General features: G+C 43.6%; 1 protein-coding gene across 2 annotated transcripts in view; it reads left to right on the forward strand.

Moving 5' to 3' along the window:
• Positions 1-20,908, forward strand: part of LOC126471449 (ecdysone 20-monooxygenase) — a 173,935-nt gene that overhangs the window by 76,619 nt on the left and 76,408 nt on the right. The window contains exon 3 of one of the 2 annotated variants that reach the window (XM_050099635.1): positions 15,851-15,982. In XM_050099635.1, coding sequence (XP_049955592.1) covers positions 15,851-15,982 — 132 coding nt within the window. The remainder of the gene's footprint in view (positions 1-15,850; positions 15,983-20,908) is intronic. The other variant, XM_050099637.1, reaches the window with a different exon arrangement.

The following is a 20,908-nucleotide window of genomic DNA, read 5'->3' on the forward strand; positions in this document are numbered from 1 at the left end:
GATCTTAACAATAAACATCAAAGTGGCAACACATACCTCTTACCAAGTCAAAATTAAAGGCTATTGTGGATTGTGACATTTATTCTGTAAACATTTGTAAAGCACGTGTTGCCGCTGTGATGTTTCGTATTAAGATCAGGGTTGTCAGTGCATCCTCTGTAGGCCAGGCTTGTAAATGAACCGCTAAGGTTTGGAACTAATCGACTAATATAAATACTGGAGCTGCCGACAGAATAGTTAACAAAGCTTTAAGAAATTTAATAAAGTTGCTGGTTGCGTGCCAACAAAATGCTGAAACTGAAAAAAATCAAATTTAATGCATTATAACTTTGTAATTTCTTTCAGACCTACAAAATACTTGTTGTGATCTTCAGTCCGAAGGCTGGTTGAATGCAACTCTCCGTGCCATTCTATCCTGTGAAAGCCTTTTCATCTCCGAATAACTACTGCAACCGATATTCATTTGTACCTGCTTACTGTATTGACTTTGCTATACATTTTTGCCTCCCACACTTCCCTCCAGCAGGCACGTACTTTGATTAGAATTCGCTGATGAAGAACAGTGTCAAAAGCGCTTTGTAAATCTACAAATATGGAATCAACTTGAGATCCCTATCGATAGCACTAACAACTTAAAGAGTGACTAAAGACCCAGTTGGGCTGCACACACTGCGCGACTTCTCACGGAAAAGATATTTGAAGGATAGAACTTAGTTGGCTGATCCCGTACATGTACATGGAGATCCATCTCTCAGAGTTGGTGTCGACGTGTGGGTGATCCCGGTATCTGCGAGTATGTTTAGGGTTGAGCCTCACGGTCACAGTAGACGGCAGAGAATTGGGCTGTGCGGGGCGCCCCGCTGGCGCGTCTCGCATTTTTCACAGCCACCCGCGATTCTCCTCGGATGCTCGCATTTCTAAGCGCAAACACACGGCCAGTGACCCGTCCGCGTGGACACGGACCCGACACGACGCTCGTAAAGCCAGCGGTGGAATGCGTGAAGGCCCGCCCTTTGTCAGAGGTCAAACGTCGCTCTTGCACAAGCCGGAAAGCGCCGCAGGGAGGAAACACCTACGTGTGTGGCACCGGAACCAGCGCAGACCTGCCACGCTGCGGTCTGGGGCTCTCCACCGTGTTTTCCATTAACGGCCTCCGGGAAGGCTTACTGCTGAAGAACCCTTCTAAGTCCCCGAAAGGAGCTTGTGGTCAGTAACAGATTAGAATGCGGGAGGGTAAAGGCCTGCGTATGACCTTCTCGCCTATCTGCGAATAAGGGAACAAAACAATTTTTTTTTATCCTTTCGTCTCCCAGATTTCGTGCTACTGCATGTGGACGTAAGCTATCTGATGTGCAAATTTAGGGTCTTTCCTGCATTGACCTAAATAGATGTGAAAACAGTCCAAGAGCAATAACTGTAATGTGGTACCAGAACGACGCAATTTAAGTCCCGGCAACAGCCATTTCATCCGAGCAGGACAGAAACTCGTACTGTGAAAGGATGGGGAAGGAAATCTCTCCAGTTTCAATGTAGCCATCCGGCATTCACCTTGATTGACTTAGTGTAATTACGGAAAAAACTTAGACTGAATGGCTGCCAGTGGGTTTGAATCTCGCTCCTCCCAAATGCTTTAACCTAGGTCAGTAACTTTGCTACATCTACATCTACATAGTTACTCTGCAATTCACACTTAAGTCACACTTAAGTGCCTGGCAGAGGATTCATCGAACCATTTTCATACTACTTCTCTACCATTCCACTCTCAAATGGCGGGTGGGAAAAAGGAACACCTAAATCTTTCCGTTCGAGCCCTGATTTCTCTTATTTTATTGTGATGATCTTTTCTCCCTACGTTGGTGGGTGTCAACAAAATATTTTCGCATTGGGAAGAGAAAGTTGGTGTTTGAAATTTCGTAAATGCAGTAGATCTCGCCGCAAAGAAAACCGCCTTTGTTTCAGTGACTGCCACCCCAACTCGCGTATCATATCAGTGACACTCTCACCCTTATTGCGCGATAACACGAAATGAGCTGCCCTTCTTTGCACTTTTTCGATGTCCTTCGTCAATCCTATCGCGCAGCAATATTCCAGCAGAGAAATCACGTGTAATGTAGGCTGTCTCTTTAGTGAGTTTGTCGCGTCTTCTAAGTGTTCTGCCAACAAAGCGCAGTCTTTGTTTCGCCTTCAAAAAAAATGGTTCAAATGGCTCTGAGCACTATGGGGCTTAACGTCTGAGGTCATCAGTCCCATAGAACTTAGAACTACTAGAGCCACACGGCCACCGCGGCCAGCGTTTCGCCTTCCCCACAATATTGTCTATGTGGTCTTTCCAATTTAAGCTGCTCGTAATTGTAGTTCCTAGGTATTTAGTCGGATTGACAGCCCTTAGATTTGTGCGATTTATCGTATACCCAAAATTTATCGGATTACTTTTAGTACCCATGTGGATGACTCCACACTTTTCTTTGTTTAGTGCCAATTGCCACCTTTTGCACCATACAGAAATTCTCTCTAGATCATTTTGTAATTGGAATTGATCGTCTGATGATTTTACTAGACGGTAAATTACAGCGTCATCTGCAAACAGTCTAAGGGGGCTGCTCAGATTATTACCTAGATCATTTTGTAAAACAGGAACAGCAGAGGGCCTATGACACTACCTTGCGGAACGCCAGATATCACTTCTGTTCTATTCGATGATTTACCGTCTATCACTACGAACTGTGACCTCTCTGAGAGGAAATCACGAATCCAGTCCCAAAACTAAGACGATACTCCATATGCACGCAATTTGATTAATAGTCGCTTGTGAGGAACGGTATCAAAAGCCTTCTGGAAATCTAGGAATGTGGAATCGATCTGAGATCCCTTGTCGACAGCACTCATTACTTTATGGGAATAAAGAGCTAGCTGTATTACACAAGAACGATATTTTCTGAATCCGTGTTGGTTATGTATCAATAAGTCATTTTCTTCAAGGTGATTCGTAATGTTCGAGTACAGTATATGCTCCAAAATCCTATTCTTTCTTTACTATTGGTGTGACCTGTGCTACTTTCCAGTCTTTAGGAACACACCTTACGTCAAGTGAGCGGCTGTATATGATTGCTATGAAAGGCGCTATCGTGTCTGGATACTCTGAAAGGAACCTGATTGGTATACCATCTGGACCAGAAGACTTGCTTTTCTTAGGTGATTTGAGTTGTTCCGCAGCACGTAAGATATCTACTTTTATGTCACTCATGCTAACAACTGTTCTGGTTTCGAATTCTGGAATATTTACTTTGTCTTCTTTCATGAAGGAATTACGGAGAACTGTATTTAGTAACTCCGCTTTAGTGGCACCTTCATTGGTAATATTTCCATCGCTATCGCGCAGTGACGGTATTGACTGTTTTTTGCCACTGGTGTATGTTACATAGGACCAGAATCTCTTTGGGTTTTGTACCATATTTTGAGACAATCTTTCATTTTGGAAACTATCAAAACCATCTCGCATTGACGTCTGCGGTAAATTTCGAGCTTCCGTGAAACTTAGCCAGTCTTGGGGATTTGCGTTCTTCTGAATTTGGCATGCTTTTTCAATTGCTTCAGCAACGTTGTTCTCGCGTGTTTTGTGTACCATGGTGGATCAGTCCCGTCGCTTATTAACTTATGCGGTATGAATCTATCTATTGCTGTCGATACTGTATCTTTGAATTTGAGCCATATCTGGTCTACACTTACATAATTAGCTTGAAAGGAATGGAGACTCTCTCTTAGGAAGGCATCGAGCGAATTTTTATCTGCTGTTTTAAATAGATATATTTTGCGTTTATTTTTAGTGATTTTGGTTGATAGAGGAATCATTACACCAAGAAATCCAGGTAGGCATATATCTATGGCGTCGCGTAATCACTGAAGCAGAGGACAATGGTAGGACGTCCGACGTCCGATACTCACCGAATCCATACATTCCTTGAGCACGGAAAACCATCAACATTGACATGTACTGTGAGACGCTCCGTATTCTACAAATATCCATCGAGAGCAAACGGCCTGGGCTGCTCATAGAGAGCGATTCTGCTCGGAGATAAAGCTTTTTGAATAAAACAAACGCTACCATTACGCATCTTTCTTCTTCATGCCTACAAATCTGAAGCCCCTTGAAGCTAGAGGGCTCCGAATTGTCGTGTGTAACGGGGCGGTATGTAACGAAACCACGTCGGTGCATAAGAAGTAGCGTGCTGTAATCGAGTTTGGTATTCGAGGTGTTTGTCCACAGATGGAGCGCCGTCCCTTTCGGCATGACAATGCCAGACGGCACACGAGCGCTGCGACAATCCTAAGCCGTGTCATCGGTCATCCGACTTGGTCCCATCCGATTTTCACCTGTTCCCTAAACTTACGGAACGCTTTCGTGGATCTGACTTCGATAGAGATGAAGCGACGAAAGCAGAGGTGATTTTGTATCTCTGTCAACAAAGTCAAACGCCGGCCGTGGTGGCCGTGCGGTTCTAGGCGCTGCAGTCTGGAACCGCGGGACTGCTACGGTCGCCGGTTCGAACCCTGCCTCGGGCATGGATATGTGTGATGTCCTTAGGTTAGTTAGGTTTAATTAGTTCTAACTTCTAGGGGACTGATGACCTAAGATGTTAAGTCCCATAGTGCTCAGAGCCATTTGAACAATTTGAACCAAAGTCAAACATTCTACAGTGACGGTATCAACAAACTGGTCTGTCCATGAGAGAAATGTGTTCGTCGCCAGAGCAATTATGTTTAGAAATAAACTAGTAGATATGAAGAACAACGATGTAGAATGTTCACAATGTTTGCTTTATGTAAAAAGCTTCAAGAATTTTTCACATAAAGATTAGGAGGCATTACTTTTCAACACGCCCTCATAGGCGTAGACGCTAGGGAGCCCACGTTCTTCATTTTCGGAAGAAAGTAGTGACGACCCATTTGTTATGATAATCTTCATCACTCTTTGTTTAAAAAATTACACAACGATGAATACTCAGAACTACTGATGTTAGCCAGATGAAATTCGTACAGACAACGGATGTATCGACCTACATTTGTTAAGAGAAATCAACTTTTAGTGTTTTACAATAGCGTTAAGCTTCATCACAGAACAACAGCGAAAAAACAAAACCTTTGTCTTCAACTTCGGTGGTACGTACATGTAAGATCCTAGGTCGCCCACATTACATATAGTTTGGTAGTAAAGCGCTCGGTAATGGAGCAGCCATTAAAAATTACTTTGAGAAGCTCAGACAACTTTTGCCACCGAAAATCAAGGCCACCAATATCACTACTTTAGTATTTTTTCCAAATAAGTGATCAGTGTCAATTGACTCATAAATCTTTCCGTCGAGCTGCTACTGCGTCAAATTTCATTCTAACATGACAAGGGAAGAGTGTAAATGATAATGGGGGCACCACTGTCACATGTGCTTTAGTAGAAAGCTGTCGTTTTGATTGTCCTGTAACTCAAGTAGCGCAGTTTCAAGGCGATGATGATGATGGTTTGGGGGGGGGGGGGGCTCAACATCGAGGCCCTCAGCGTCCGTGAAAGCTCCCAATCTTTCCAATTCCAAACTTGCCACTTCCCGAATGATGATGAGATGATGAGGACAACACAACACCCAGTCCCTGGGCGGAGAAAATCCCCTACCTGGCCAAGAATCCAAGAATCGACCCCGGGACCCCGTTATCCAGAGGTGGCAACGCTAGACACTAGACCACGAGCTGCGAACTAGTTTCAAGGTGATCTCATGTCCTTTCAACGAAAATCACGCTCTGCTACACCAGGCTCTTCAAAGCCGATAACCAATCAGACACACACACACGCACACGCACACTGACACACCGACATTGGACTTAAACTATTTGGTTTATAGAACGTAAGTGGTTGCCGTTGTTCAAAACCTACCTAATGAAAACTAAATTCCATGAGTGTAGAGCTCAGCCCGCTATTCTTCCGAAAATGATGTCGCTGTTTCTCCTTAAATAGTTTCTCAGTTGCCCTCATGGGACTCAGGGGATTCCATTCCAGTTTTCACACGAGACATTATCTCTTTGTGATACTGGGAGTCTGAGCCGAGTATTGAATGTGGTAGTCAGATGCACTGGCCGCTCAGTCACTAATGCCTAGTCACTTAGAAAATATAATGTGGGCATGTATTTAGCAAAAAGACCTCCATTGGAATAAGAGGAGGACGTCTATACAATGTGGCAGACGCTACAAAATTTGTGACAGAGTTTTAGGTTCGACTTATGAAATTCAGGTTTGCTTAGATTAACTGTTAAACTAGTTATTCCACCTGTAATGTTCTCACTGGTTACAGAACTTTTAATCATGTGTGTCATCTCCATCTACTTATAAATGATAATTTTTACTGTGGAGAACTCAGTTCATTTACCGGAGGAGTAGGAGGAGATTAGTGTTAAACCTCCCTTCGACAACGATGTCACTAGAGATGGAGAACAAGCTCGTATTCGGGAAGGAGGAGGAAAGAAATCGGCTGTCCCTTCTCAAAGGAACCGTCCCGTCATTTGCCTGTAGCGATTTAGTAAAATCACGGAAAACCTAAATCAGGATGGCTCGACGCGCTTTTGAACCGTCGTCCTCCCGAATGCGAGTTCATTTACCGAACCGTAACGTCTGAGATTCAGTTACATGGTAAGAAAACGCCGCTGTTGCTTGGATCCGAATTCAGGGCAAAAGCATCTGTCACGTGGTATCCAAAGGGTGTCGCTCAACAATGATCGTCTAGTACACCTCCGAAGAAAAAACTAAACATCGTAAAAAGTAAGTAACCCAACGTCAGTTTCGATACAGCGCACATTGTAAAACATGAATTTTCCACTTTTCCGAAAAGTCAACGTGCTGTCTCTTTGTTGCCACTGAACATTCACATCACTTGGAGACGCAGTAACCTTGGAGCACGTAGAGATCAGCTGTGACATCATATGCTTGCATAATACCATTACCAACAAGTATTAAAAGTATTCAGGGTTGTTAGTTACTTTAGTCAGATTCTTCCGGTCTGCTTACAATGAACCAATGTGATACGTAAAGCAAGCGCTGTATACAGTCTTTGTGTTTTTTTTATTTTTATTTTTTGAGCACTTTGGTGCCAATTAGAAAGACCTAACCGTCAGAGAGGGATATAAGTGGAACCCTTTGTAAGGCGATGTTAGGCTGATAACGCAAGTAAGTTGTAGAAGAACATTTGCAGTTTCTCATTTTCATCCATAAAACATCAAACTGCCTTCCGTAAAATGAAAATTATCCGAAATGATTATGTTTTAAAGTGTTCCCGTGGATGTCAGCTGAAGGGCTTAAACCCCAGTTTCTCATAAGAATTTTTCTACGAAACTGATGCCGAATTAAGTGGTACACTGGTTCATGCACTCATCTCGCAATTGGAGCGAGCGAGATTTCAACCCCTGTCCAGCCACTTCCATTCTGGTGGTCCGAGGTTTCAAGAATAACTCAGAGCTGATTCTATAAAACTGCACTGTAGCCACCCTTCATTCTTTGGACCTAAAAGTTCCTCAGACACTCGCACATTCCCGAAGAGAGACTGTTATAGTCGCAGAAAAGTATTGGGAGGATAACCAAATAATCTGCACGGTTTCCAGATATCTTCTCTGATGGGGGAAATACGATTCACGAGAAGACCGGTATCAGTAAGCGATAGCTCAGAATGAAACAAAGTGCAAAATATCTTGAAAAGAACAGTCCGATGTAACGTCAAAAATTCAGTTGTGAGTACGAGGCGAGCTTCAGCACTGTACAGACATACTACTGGCCTCTAAAAATATAGCTGTGTGAGGTGGGCGGACGTGTTTGTGAATGCTTTTCGCTTACTTGACTATTGGCAATGTTTACACGCAGGAGCAGTCTTCCACTTGGCTACTGTTTGTGTATCAAGAGGGGGGCGCCGTGCTGACGAATGGAGCCCGTGGAGTCTAAAAACTGGCCTCAAGGTTGCCTGAGACAGCGTTTCACGGTTCCTGGATTATCGGGTTAGTGCTGTTCTCTGTCCAGGTAGCGGGCACGAATTCTTGCAGCCTTTCTTTCCCACCGTTGCGGACACACTTCCTGGGTCGGCTACCTGCTATAGAAAGCCGATTGGCTATCGCCGCACATGACAATACACATTCAGCCTTACAGCACTTTGCTGCTAGACCAGCCACACAAGACTTTCGTTTAGGTGTAACCTACACACTTTTGTTAGCCCAAGAGATACTGCGATTACATCGGCAAGAATGGTAGAATGGGTAACGCAACACGAGATAATGTGCCGGTCCTTTAAGTTATACCATAGTTGCTTGCTTGTTTATTTTCGTTTGACCTGGCCGATGCGCCGCATAGCTCAAGCTAAACCCTGCCCTTTCGAGGGACACCTTTGACCTCGAACGCTCGTAATGGCACGAAGCCATGCTTAGACCAATACTCGATCATGTAAACAATAGTGGTCTGTGTTATTTCCGTGCAATACTCCGCACTCGAGTTGCGTGAGTGGTGCAGGTGCTGTACGAATGTCTCTCTTGTAGTGTTCGCATGTGGGTTACTGTGTAAAGTGACGTCATGGAGAAAGTTAATCCTACGAATCTGGTCCAAATATTAGGGACAAAGCTGCGACCTGCTGAATATGGAAACGAAATCGGGGTCGAGGATAGGGGGCTCGCGGATATATTATAGAACATAATAATTCACAAATATAATGGTGATGACACAGAAATATTCGAAGTTACGCTGGATAGATTACTGATTTTGAAGGACAGGAAGAACCTGAACCTGACGGTGGCTGTTCAAGCAGTTCACGACGTTCACCTCCAGACCAATAGGAACAGTTCAGTCACAGTGGGTACGAACTATCTCCACCCAAACAGTCGAAGCCCTGTGTATTAGATTATACTAATGGCAGCATACTAGAGAAACTATCACAATAGTGGCTTCAATTCCAATAGCAAACTAATGAGGTGCTATAAGTGCATTAAAAGTAAATGAAATTGCAGATTAATTCTAAATTATATGTCTAGCGAAAGGCCAACAGGAACTAGTTTCAAAGCAGACGGACTGTCGTAATTAGAAACAAGAGCATATAGTATCGCAATCTGATGGAACGAGGTCATATGGATCAACAGTTCACTATTGGCATCTGCAAATCTGGCCACTAGAAGCGTCTAAAATGGTTGGATTGAACAATCTGAAAGCGTCGATTTCTTTTATCGACACTCCTAAGGTTGAATATGGCATTTCATCAAGGCATATTACTGCATTTATCACACGCAAAGATACAGAAGACGATAATAGTGTACGACGGAAGGGACAAAACTTTGTGGAAGAAGTGATCATATTTCTGACAGAGAAAGGAAATATTTGGAACAGTGACCAGAGTCAATTCCAGTATGAAATGTCTTCATAGTGAATACTGTCTCACAGAACAGAGGAAACTACAGCTGGTGTTTTGCAGTCTTTAAATAACTCTACCCATAACCACACAAATGCCGTGGCTTTATGTGTGGCAGACATATTAGCAAACAAGCTGTACATCTGATTTCAAGAGGCACGAGGCACTTCCGGTCCAGATTAAAGAAAACTTGAAACAACGTGCCCACGAAATATTCATGTGGAGGCAAGCAAACAGCTAAAGAACGCATAATTAAAGAACACATGAAACGTTTTCTCTTTTCAGTCCTTGGCGAGTACTCAACAAGTAAAAAGAGCATATTTCTGTGTGATTCTAGATGCAAGTTTTCCAAACAAACATGTTATGCTGAAGATATTGCCACCGAAATAAAAAAAATATTGCCAACCCCTTGATGCTTACACCTTTTGGCAATATAAGCTCTATAGCAGAAGGACTGCTGATTTTGTAAGACCACAATGTGCCATCCACAAATGAAGATACATGCCGCTGTTTCATCGTCAAACTTCATTCTGTTAAATCAATTTTCTGCACCAAAGTATACGTCTGTATTGCAGCATGCTTGACGAGAGGCAGGTTATGACCTTGTCATACCCATATCATCATTTCGAAATGTAATTAGCGTGGGCTTTGCTACTGGACTGCTTTAGTGAGGTGTCCACATTGCTCTATTCCATTATTTTTTTTTTTTTTTTTACCACTTCATCGAAATCCCGCATCTGCGCTATGGCAACTAATATAGTAACAGTAGTTACGCAAGTTACGTATTAACGTAATTGCAGTTTCCACGGTAGAACAATAAAAAGAGATCGATGAAGAAACATAAGTTCTTAATGTAGAGTAAAAACAGTAAGTGACGAACACCATACGACCAGCAGTAATTACAACACTTCCAAGTTAACATCAAGTTAACATCAATGCAACTATCACAATAGAACAATTATAAGAGAGAGAAGTGCAAAGTTAAGGTCGTTATGTAAATTAAAAAACAAAAAATAACAAGGAAAAACAATATTACCCAGGTCTCAAACCTGGCCGGTTACAGAGGGGAATGACATCCACAAGACCTTATAATTCAAAGCTGGACATTGCCGTCATTTACAAAGGTAAGTTCTTAATGCAAAGGAAAAACACGTACAGACGTCCCAGTTTTCGAACCGGGATGGTTCCATGGGAGGACAAGATTCACACAACTTGTAGGTAAAACTCTATACCGGAGTCTTTTAAATAGTTCGCGAGCAAATAATACCAATACAGGGTGCAGCGAAATTCGCGCACTCGAGCTTCGCAACGAGACTCCTCACATGCCAACGATAAAAAAAATGTCTGTCACAAAATTTCGTCCGGCGAGTACATCCAGCAGAAAAAGGATGTTTAAGAGTGGCAATCTGGCAACACTGTAACCACATGTAACCACATGTATGGTAAGCACCTCTGTCAGCACATATTATTCGAGCTGTACAGTCCGCGCAGTGGATAGAGTTTTGGGTTAGCATGCAGGAGGTCGATGGTTTTATCCTGACTTGAGGCATACGTTTTTTATATGCTAAATGTATTCCAGGTGGTACGGTATCTGGCATCTTAATCGTCAGCAGCGATTGCAGCGTGTCCTCTAGAAAACATTCCCACTTACGTATTGCTATCGTAGAAATGGAAGGTAGGTGAGCTTTGAAAGGAGCCCTTTCCACGTCGTGGGCGTGAATTTTTTCGCACCGCTTCATCTACTAGATGCGAACTTGTTTTCCTTGTACCCTCCTCCAAAGGTCCTAATAGAATAGTACCAACCATTATTCTTGCCTCGTTCAGGTCCATTACATTTCGTTAGGGCCTTACGTTACCACTAGGACTAGCAACGTGCTTTGCTAATAATGTCCAAACTCGGTTACTATTTGTTATCACCATGGTCCCAAAAATTATGACTTTCAACATTGAGTCTGGTAACCGCATGCTGTTTAGTACGCATCTCAATGCATTATTATTATTATTATTGTTGTTGTTGTTGTTATTATCCTAAATGGTTCAAATGGCTCTGAGCACTATGGGACTTAACATCTGCGGTCATCAGTCCCCTAGAACTTAGAACTACTTAAACCTAACTAACCTAAGGACATCACACTCATCCATGCCCAAGGTAGGATTCGAACCTGCGACCGTAGCAGTCGCGCGGTTCCGGACTGAGCGCCTAGAACCGCGAGACCACCGCGGCCGGCTACTGTTATTATCCTGTCGATGGGATTGTACAAACATCACGTCTGTTACCGTTAGGAAAACAGTGTAATTCGAAACCGAACATTTCACAATTAGTGTTGTTGGGATGAATCAGGCAGAAGAATATCTGTCAGAGGGGTAATGCGCGTTACGTGGAACAGTACGCAGGACCGACGGGGTGTTTATACTGTATGCACCGTCCACCAGACAGGGACTTATTGCGGGTGGAATAACGCGCCCATGACAGACTCCAATGTACATGCGTACATATATCGAATTTTCTCATTGTAAACCTCTAAACCAGAGTGGCAGACGTATGGCATACACAAACGATGAATATCTGGATACGCTTCTGGTCGTTGGTGCACCTGATAACAGAGCTGATGTTGCCACTCGTGAATATGCTGCTAGATATCCTCGTCGACGCCATCCAGATAAAAATGTGTTTCGTCGTCTGGAGCTGCCTCTTCGGAAGTCAGGTTCTCTCCTTCCACCGTCGCGTGACAGAAGTCATCCACGGACTCGCCGTACTCCAGCTACTGAGGAAGCTATTCTGGAAGTCATACACCGAGAACCTCAGCGAAGTACACGTAGCGTAGCAAGGCAGCTGCGTGTCTCACAACACTCGGTCATTAATGTGCTGCAAGAGCATGGGCTGCAGCCCTGTCATTATGCTTTCACGCAACACCTGCATCCTGCAGATTACCATCAGCGAATGCAGCTCTGTGAATGGTTCCAACAACAACAGGAAGCAAACGATGACTTCACTGATGGTGTCTTCAATATGTACAATGCCCACCATTGGCGTAGGTTAACCCCGCACGTCACCCACAACCGTGGATATCAAGTTAGCTTTGGTATTAACGTCTGGGCTAAAATATTGGGTGACAGGTGTTTGGGCTTCTACATGTTGCCTGACCGGTTGACTGCTTGAAGATATCGTGCATTCCTCTCAAACTATCTGCCTGATGCGCTGAAATATGTTCCACTACATTTTCGGCAGAGGTGGTTCAAACACGATGGTGCACCTCCACACTCTGGACACTATTTGGACAGAACATTTCCAGGGAAATGGCTCGGACGTGGAGGTCCAGTCGTATGGCCACCGCGTTCACCTGACCTAAATCCCCTGATTTCTTCCTGTGGTGACACCTGAAGGAGCTCGTGTACTCTACTCTGCCGACGAATGTGGAAGAATTGGTAACGCTTGTTCGTGCTGCTCTTGTTACTGTGAACGCAGCTTTGCTGCGAAGGGTCCAGAGCTGTATGATCCGGCGGATTGCGCAATGTTTGGATGTGCAGGGAGGTCGCTTCGAGAATCTGTTGTTCCGAGAACAACGTATTCTGATGTGAAGGTCATGCAGTCATTAATATGGACATTATTATTGTCATTGGTTGCTAATGTGCGACATCTGAGCGCTCATATTACGTGTAGTATAAATGACAAGTAGATATTGTGTTGTTGTACTGTGCTATCATCTTTAGCATCTCGAAATTGATGCTGTTTTTGTAATTATTCTGTCCTATGACAGGTCATTTGTTTCAACTGTCTATTTCTTATTTGTCTAACCACGTATTTGCTATGTTCAGCGTTACAACATGTTGTAAATTTAGGATACGTGTGGTCTCAGAAACGGTATACATTATTACATATTGAAATGTCAGAATGAAATTAGCAAATAAAAAATACACCCCGACCCAAGCTCGAATCCTCGACATCCTGCATGCTAACCCAAAAATCTATCCGTTGTACCAACTATATAGCGCAACTAGTATGTGCTGACAGAGGCTGTTACCATACGTGTGGTTACAGGGTAGCCCGATTGCCACTCTTAACGTCCTTTTTCTGCCGGATGTATCCGCAGGACGAAATTTTGTGAGAGACATTTTTTATCGCTGGCAAGTGAGGCGTCGCACTGCGAAGCCCGAGTGCGCGAATTTCGCTTCATCCTGTATATACAGGGTGACGTTTTCCATCGCGTACAAACTCTAGGGGTTGATCGATGAAAGGATACGGAAAAATAGAAGGCCAAATGAACTTATGTCCGGAAATGCATGGTTTCCGTGCTAGAGATCATTTATTCAATCATAAATTGTTACAGAGACTGCGGTCTAATATGCGCTGTAGCATGCGGCAATAGTTACAGTATGCATGGTTTCCTCCTAGAGGGTGGTACTGTTCCTCTTATGTCATATCCTAGCACCCTCTCCTACCCTACTCACTGGTAATATTGCGTCCCATTCACTTCTCTCGTAGACTCTCTTTGTAGTGGATGTGATACAGCGTTGAACACAATGGTTCCGTATTCGAATCGAGAGCTTTCCGACATGTTGTTAGTTACCGAAAGGCAGATGTCAAAGGGCGGCGGGCAGCAAGGTTGTCTGAGACGGGGTCGTTTCAGGAAACAGGAGATCATGAAGGACGTAAGCGAAATGTTCGGACACTACACTTGGAGGAAAATGCGATTAACACTGTGGAAGGCGACCGCCGTGTCAGTACCAGGCAGCTGGCCCACCAGTACAGGGAAAGCCAGACGACAGTGTGGAACATTCTCCATGACAGTTGTTACTATCCTTATCACTCACAGCTTGTGCAGGGCCCACTATCGACCGACTTTCCACATCGGGAGCAGTTCTCTCACTGGTTTCATCACCATGCAGCCACGATTCCGGGATATGTGTCATCCATCCTATTCACATATGACGCCAATTTTCAAAACAGTCATCTGTGGGATGGTATGAAGAACCCCAACGGTGTGGTGACAGCGAATCATCAGCATCGCTGCAGCCGGAATGTGTGGGCCGGGATAATTGGCGACCGTAGTTTGGGACCAGTCTTCCTTCCACGTCGCCTAACAGGCCGGAGCTATCGGCGTTTTGTGCTGGTGACTTTGCCTCCCCTGAGGGAAGAAGTGTCATTGATCATTCGAAGGATTATGTGGCTGCTACATGATGGTGCTCCAGCTCACTTCGTCGTTAACTTCCGGAAACATCTCATCCGTGGTCGATGGATCCGACGATGGGGTCCAGTTGCATGGCCTGCTCGTTCACTGGATCTAAACCCGTGCGATTTCTGGTTATGGGGCCATCTCAAAAGTATCGTGTATGCAGAGCCCACTGCAGATGTGGAGATACTGGAACAGCGTATTCATGCTGCATTTCACACTGTTCGGATGCAACCTGGCCTATGCGAACGTGTGAGACAGAACATGCAACGGTGCGTACACGAATGCGTTGAGGCACATGGAAACCATTTTGAACACATACTGTAACTGTGGCTGCATGGTACAGTGCGTATTACACCGCGTCGGAGGTTCGAGTCCTCCCTCGGGCATGTGTGTGTGTGTGTGTGTGTGTGTGTGTGTGTGTGTGTGTGTGTGTGTGTGTGTGTGTGTGTGTGTGTGTTGTCCTTAACGTAAGTTAGTTTAAGTTAGATTAAGTAGTGTGTAACCCTAGGGACCGATGATCGCAGCAGTGTGATCCCGTTGGAACTAAAATAAAAAAAAAGACTGCGGTCTCTGTAATGATGTCTGATTGAACAAATGGCCTGTAGCATTTCCGGACATAAGTTCGTTACACCATTTTTGTTCCACATCCTCTCATTGATCAATCCCTAGAGTTCGTACACGGTGGAAAAAATCACCCTGTGTAGAACCGATCAAATAAAGCAAGATCGCCTGTGCGGCCGAGTACTTGGTACACGCTAATATGACGTGGTTCAGATACGTCACCGCCGTTGTATCACTAAAATATTTGTATAACGTAACTGTTCTTCTCTTGTTCAGAGAACGCTGCTGAGAAAGTAGTTAACATTTCCATCTACTGAAAAATGGTAGAAACCGTTGATCAGTAAGGACACTTTATGATGGCACTACTACAAACTACTCGTCCTCTGGAAGTCGGGTGCGGTGAAACTAAGGGAAAGCGTGAAACATAGTTCCAAACAATTTATCTAGGAAGAGCTTCTTTGTTTTTACTTTCTTTCCTTCCGAAATGTGAGTCTTCACTCTGGGTGGTAACTTTATCTTTACTTTGAAGCGTGTACATCAGGCATTTATGTTCTCCAGTTTCTAATTTAAAAAATAATATTACACACGAATTAGTGATATATATGAACTAAATCAAAAGCATTTGTAATCACTTAGCCCAAATTAAAGGCTCCCGCCTTCCCCTCTCTCGATCCCGAGTCTTTTACACAACATTGTTTTTTCTAGAAGAAGTTCCACGACGCCGCACAGTGAAAGATATTCCTGGACCGTGGCCGTCGTTGCCAGTACTGGGCACAAGCTGGATCACCACAAAATTTGGGCCTTATTCCATGTCGCAGCTGCATACAGCCTACCAAGGTTAGTACAGTTCATCCTGTCCTAATTTTGAGATTAAGTTTAGAGAACTGTTCCCTGAACCCTATGATACTGCGACGTAGTATTTGGAACGTTTTCAATAAAATTTACTAGTTAATGACCTCATTTGATTGCTGCTATTAATGGTAATGAAAGACTGTATCCGATTTCAGAGTCGGGAATGTCCTGCAAAAATCAACCATCACAGCAGATTTTATATGGATAATTAACTTCGGAAAGACTTTCTCCAAGATGGGGGTCACGTTTGTTGAATGCTGATGGAAAGGAATTACGAAAAAAATTCCTCATCAGACTTTGGATTTCTCTCACTTCTTAAGATAACTGAGTCAGGCATGTGTCGTCACACAGGAATGAAACACCTGTCAAAGCACAGGGCGAAATGCATTCCTCCTGTACCAAAAACACTGAAGTCGATTTCATCTGCCGGAAGGGTTAGGGCTTGGGTTTTCTGGGGTGAAAAAGATATTCTTCTTATTCATTACTTTGCAGAACATAAAGGAAAAATCGAGGAATACTTTGTATTTCAAAAGCGCTCGATGAGGCAAATGGGCAGGCCTGTCCATTCGTGAACTATCCTCCCGTTCCACGAGCTGCTCCACCTGCGCTGTTCGATTCGGTCGCGCGTTGTCATCCACAAAAATGAAGTCAGCGCCGAATGCACCCTCGAAAAGACGCATATGGGGAAGGAGCAAAGTATCATAACGTTGACCGGTGAATCTACCGTGTTCAAAGACTTGCAAGTCAGTACGACGATGCAACATTATACCTCCCCACACCATAACACCTGAACCACCAGAACGATTTGTTCGACAGTATTCCTGTGCGTATTACGTTCTCTCATACGACTAGAGGTGGGAACACGTAATGCACTCACGAATATTGCCGAACATGAGCGTTTTGGTGGTCCGAGTGTTACACTGTGCACAGGGTGCATTCGGCCCTGACTTCGTTTTTACCTCATCCAACTACACAGATGGAGGAGCTCTTGGAACGAGAGAATATTCGACGATTGGACCGGCCCGTCCTTCCCCAACTTAAATCCCAGGTGTGGCAGCACGTGCACATGCACCAGCGACCCCCCAGCAGTTGTCAACCGCGCTACTGGAGAAGAGGACTGCCCTACCACAAAAACTATCCTTGTGGCCAGCCTGTTGCATTACAGCGCGTGGTGACCACACACCCTATTAAGAACCACCTCCCACCTTTTGTAATGCTGAGGAAAAAGTCATAAATCTCGGGGCCCTCAGTGTAATAAGTGTCTTTGAAAAGAAAATGTCATTCGGTTCGCCTCACTTTGTATTTCCTTCAGTTAACTTTTGTGCTGTACTATACTGCAGCAATTCTTTCTATGTATCGTCCAAGTTTCATCGGGCAATGTTACTTCGCAGTGACACATCATCCTAAAGTTCCTTTCGTCCTTAAGTTTTGCACACCAGTTTGCGAGTGTCATATACTGACACAATGTTGGAAGTACGTTCAGTCGTGTATGTGGATACTGCCTGCAAAATTTTTTGCGAGTAGAATCAGTAGTGAAGAAATAATGAATTAAAACGTCATGCCTCATGCAATAGTTATTGTAGTGTTGGCAGAAGAGCCAACACTGTGTTGCTAGAGAAGGCCGAAATGCACGCGTTTAAACTCACGCAGGCTGGCGTGAGGTCTGAAACAGGATACGTAATGAATGCTATAAAGAAAAGTACGTAGCTGCTAGAATACTTAACTTTAATCAATAATTTTAGAACATCTCTCGTTACTGTACAAGCTTCACAATATTAATTATCAAATGCTATGGCGCCTTGCTAGGTCGTAGCAATTGACTTACCTGAAGGCTATGCTAACTATCTTCTCGGCAAATGAGAGTGTCTTCGTCAGTGTAGCATCGCTAGCGAAGTCGTCTGTACAACTGGGGCGAGTGCTAGTAAGTCTCTCTAGACCTGCCGTGTGGTGGCGCTCGGTCTGCAATCACTGACAGTGGCGACACGCGGGTCCGACGTATACTAACGGACCGCGACCGATTTAAAGGCTACCACCTACCAAGTGTGGTGTCTGGCGGTGACACCACAGTTTTATTACATGAACAGCTGAAATCTAGTGAACGGTAAAAATATTTCCTTTTATCTTTTTGCAGGGGGTATCAGCGAGAAAAAGTTTCGTGCAAGTTTGATATTATGTGTAAAGTTTGTTGCAACTCTCTAAATGCTTTCACCCTCAAATACTGGATGAATATATTCTGGGTATATGTGTGAGGTACATTACGCCTCTTTTCCACCCCCACCCCCACCCCCACCCTTAGTCATTTGAGAGGTAGGTGGCACTTACACCCACCAGTTCTTATTTCAAGATAGCAAGTGATATGTGTACCAAGTTTGCTGGAAATAGGTCCAATAGTTTATTAGGAGATATTTAACATACATACATACATTTTTATAACACAGAGATTCTCTTCCATTGGAGGTCCTTTCATTATATCTGCTCTCACCAGGAACAGCGCCGTACAATATCACGTATGAAAAATATACAGGGTGATTTTTTCCACCATGTATAAACTCTAGGGATTGATCGATGAGAGGACACGGAACAAAAAAGTTCTAATGAACTTCTGACCGGAAATGGAATGAAGACTGGTCCCGAAATACGGTGGCCAATTATCCCGGTCCACACATTCCGGCTGCAGCGATGCTGATGATTCGCTGTCACCGTACCTGGGGTTTCTGCATACTACCCCACACATGACTGTTATGAAAGTTGAAGATACCTCTCTGAGTAAAGCTGGCCTTATCTGTGAATAGGATGCATGACACATATCTCGAAATCGTGGTTGCCTGGTGAAGAAACCAGTGACAAAACTGCTCCCGATGTGGAAAGTCTGTCGCTAGTAAGCTCTGAACACGCTTTAAGTGGTAAGGGTAGTAACAATTGTCATGGAGAATGTTCCACACGGTCGTCTGGCTTTCCGTGTACTGGAGGGCCATCTGCCTGGTACTGACACGGCGGTCGCCTTCCACAGTGTTTATCACATTTTCCTCCAAGTGTGGTGTCCGAACATTTCGGGTACGTCCTTCATGATCTGCTGCTTTCTGTAACGAACCTGTCTCACACAGACGGCAAAACACTGTTGAAAGTATTGAATGCTTTCGTTGTTGTCGGCGGGATAGGTTTCCTGATACAAGTCTGCTGCCCGTTGCCACTTTCCTTTCCGTAAGTAAAACCATGTCGGCAAGCTCTCGATTCGAATGTGGAACCATCGTGTAGAACGCTGTATCACATCCACTACAAGATGTGTCAGCAAGGGAAGTGAATTGGACACATTACCAATTACTATAGCCGGAGAGGGCGCTAGGGCATCACGTATGAGGAACAGTACGACCCTCTAGCAGGAAACCATACATATTGTAATTACGGCTGCATGGTACAGCGTGTATTGGACCGCAGGCTGTAAAAAAGTATGAGTGAATATATGGTCTCTAGCATGGAAACCATGCATTTCGGGACATAAGTTCATTAGACCTTTTTTTCCGTATCCTCTCATCGATCAATCCCTAGAGTTTATACATGATGGAAAAAACCACCCTGTATAGCCATCTTGTTATAACTATCTTGTCGCTGGAACCTTCCTGTCTTATAATAGCATGTGCCAAAGTGTGTGTGTGGTTTCTAAAGTTTAACTCTGTGTAGGAGAGAGCTGTTCACAGATTTAACCACTGGCTGCGATTGTTAGACTTACCGTTACACCGCATCGGCAGAGTGTTGACCACGAAAGCGGAGATGCGGCTATAGTTCCGATCCGGCGTAGAATGTTCCTTATCAGTAAGGTCCATTTCATGATGGTATGTTCTAATGCAGAGTGAAACTTTGGTCTGGTAATATTCACTCTTCATTTTCAAATTTTTAAATTTGTATATCGATGTTTAAAAGAATGTTCGATAAACTGGAGACAATCATCTCCCACCGCATTAGATGCAGTAAAGTGGAAACACTATGTCTTCTCTGTTTATTCTCATTAAGTTTTGAATACATTTGCTTTGTTGAGAAGAGAGGAAAAAATTTGAAGATAATACGCATATTTGGAAGTAACTGTTTTTTTCTTCCTCGTTTTCGTTAGTCCTGTAAAATTGGGCCATGTTTTGTGATCGTTGAAAATAGTGTGTGGTGCCCTAAAACCTAGAACGATTATAATTAAAACAATTATTTGTGAATTGTAAATTTTTGAAGAAGTACAACAGAAGTGTTTGACGCATACATCGCTCAGTAACTTACACCACGGCACGTACAATTAACGAAGACAATGGGATGCCCCAACATGAAATATTGTAAGAGCCATCTGATGCTGGAACAAGGAATAAACTTGTTTTTCAGTACTTGTGTTTAGTGTTGAAGCTATATGCAAGGTATTAAACTTTCGAAGTTTTTGTTAGTAAAGACAGTGACTCCATCTGATAATTAATAATTTCTAAAACACATACAAGTGACGATACAGACGTTATATTGAAATAATTGTCTTCTCTATCGTCATGAAAGTATTACAAAACACAGTGCCTCACCAAGTAGTCACAATGTATTTACGAGCATGAGCTGCCGATACAGACTGTTTCACGTAAGTTTCTGGCGCTGTTGTGTCAATGAAATTGTCCTGGGTGCTTTTTGTGAAATACTATATAAATGTATAACCGAAATTTCCTACAAAATCTTTTTTTTCACTTCTCCATCCTCAAGTCGGCGTATTTTAACTTGAAACATTTCTGATAGCGTTTTTAAAAGCATAAAGTGTAATGAAAAATCGTTTAGCACCAAATTTTGACCTAACATTGCCATTTAAAGAAAACTTGATTAACTTCATTGACACCACGGCACTAAAAATTTTTTAAAAATGGATCCTCGTATCAGCTCATGATCATCAATCACTATAGC

The sequence above is a fragment of the Schistocerca serialis genome, chromosome 3 (genome assembly GCF_023864345.2).
Source record: "Schistocerca serialis cubense isolate TAMUIC-IGC-003099 chromosome 3, iqSchSeri2.2, whole genome shotgun sequence".
Taxonomy (NCBI): domain Eukaryota; kingdom Metazoa; phylum Arthropoda; class Insecta; order Orthoptera; family Acrididae; genus Schistocerca; species Schistocerca serialis.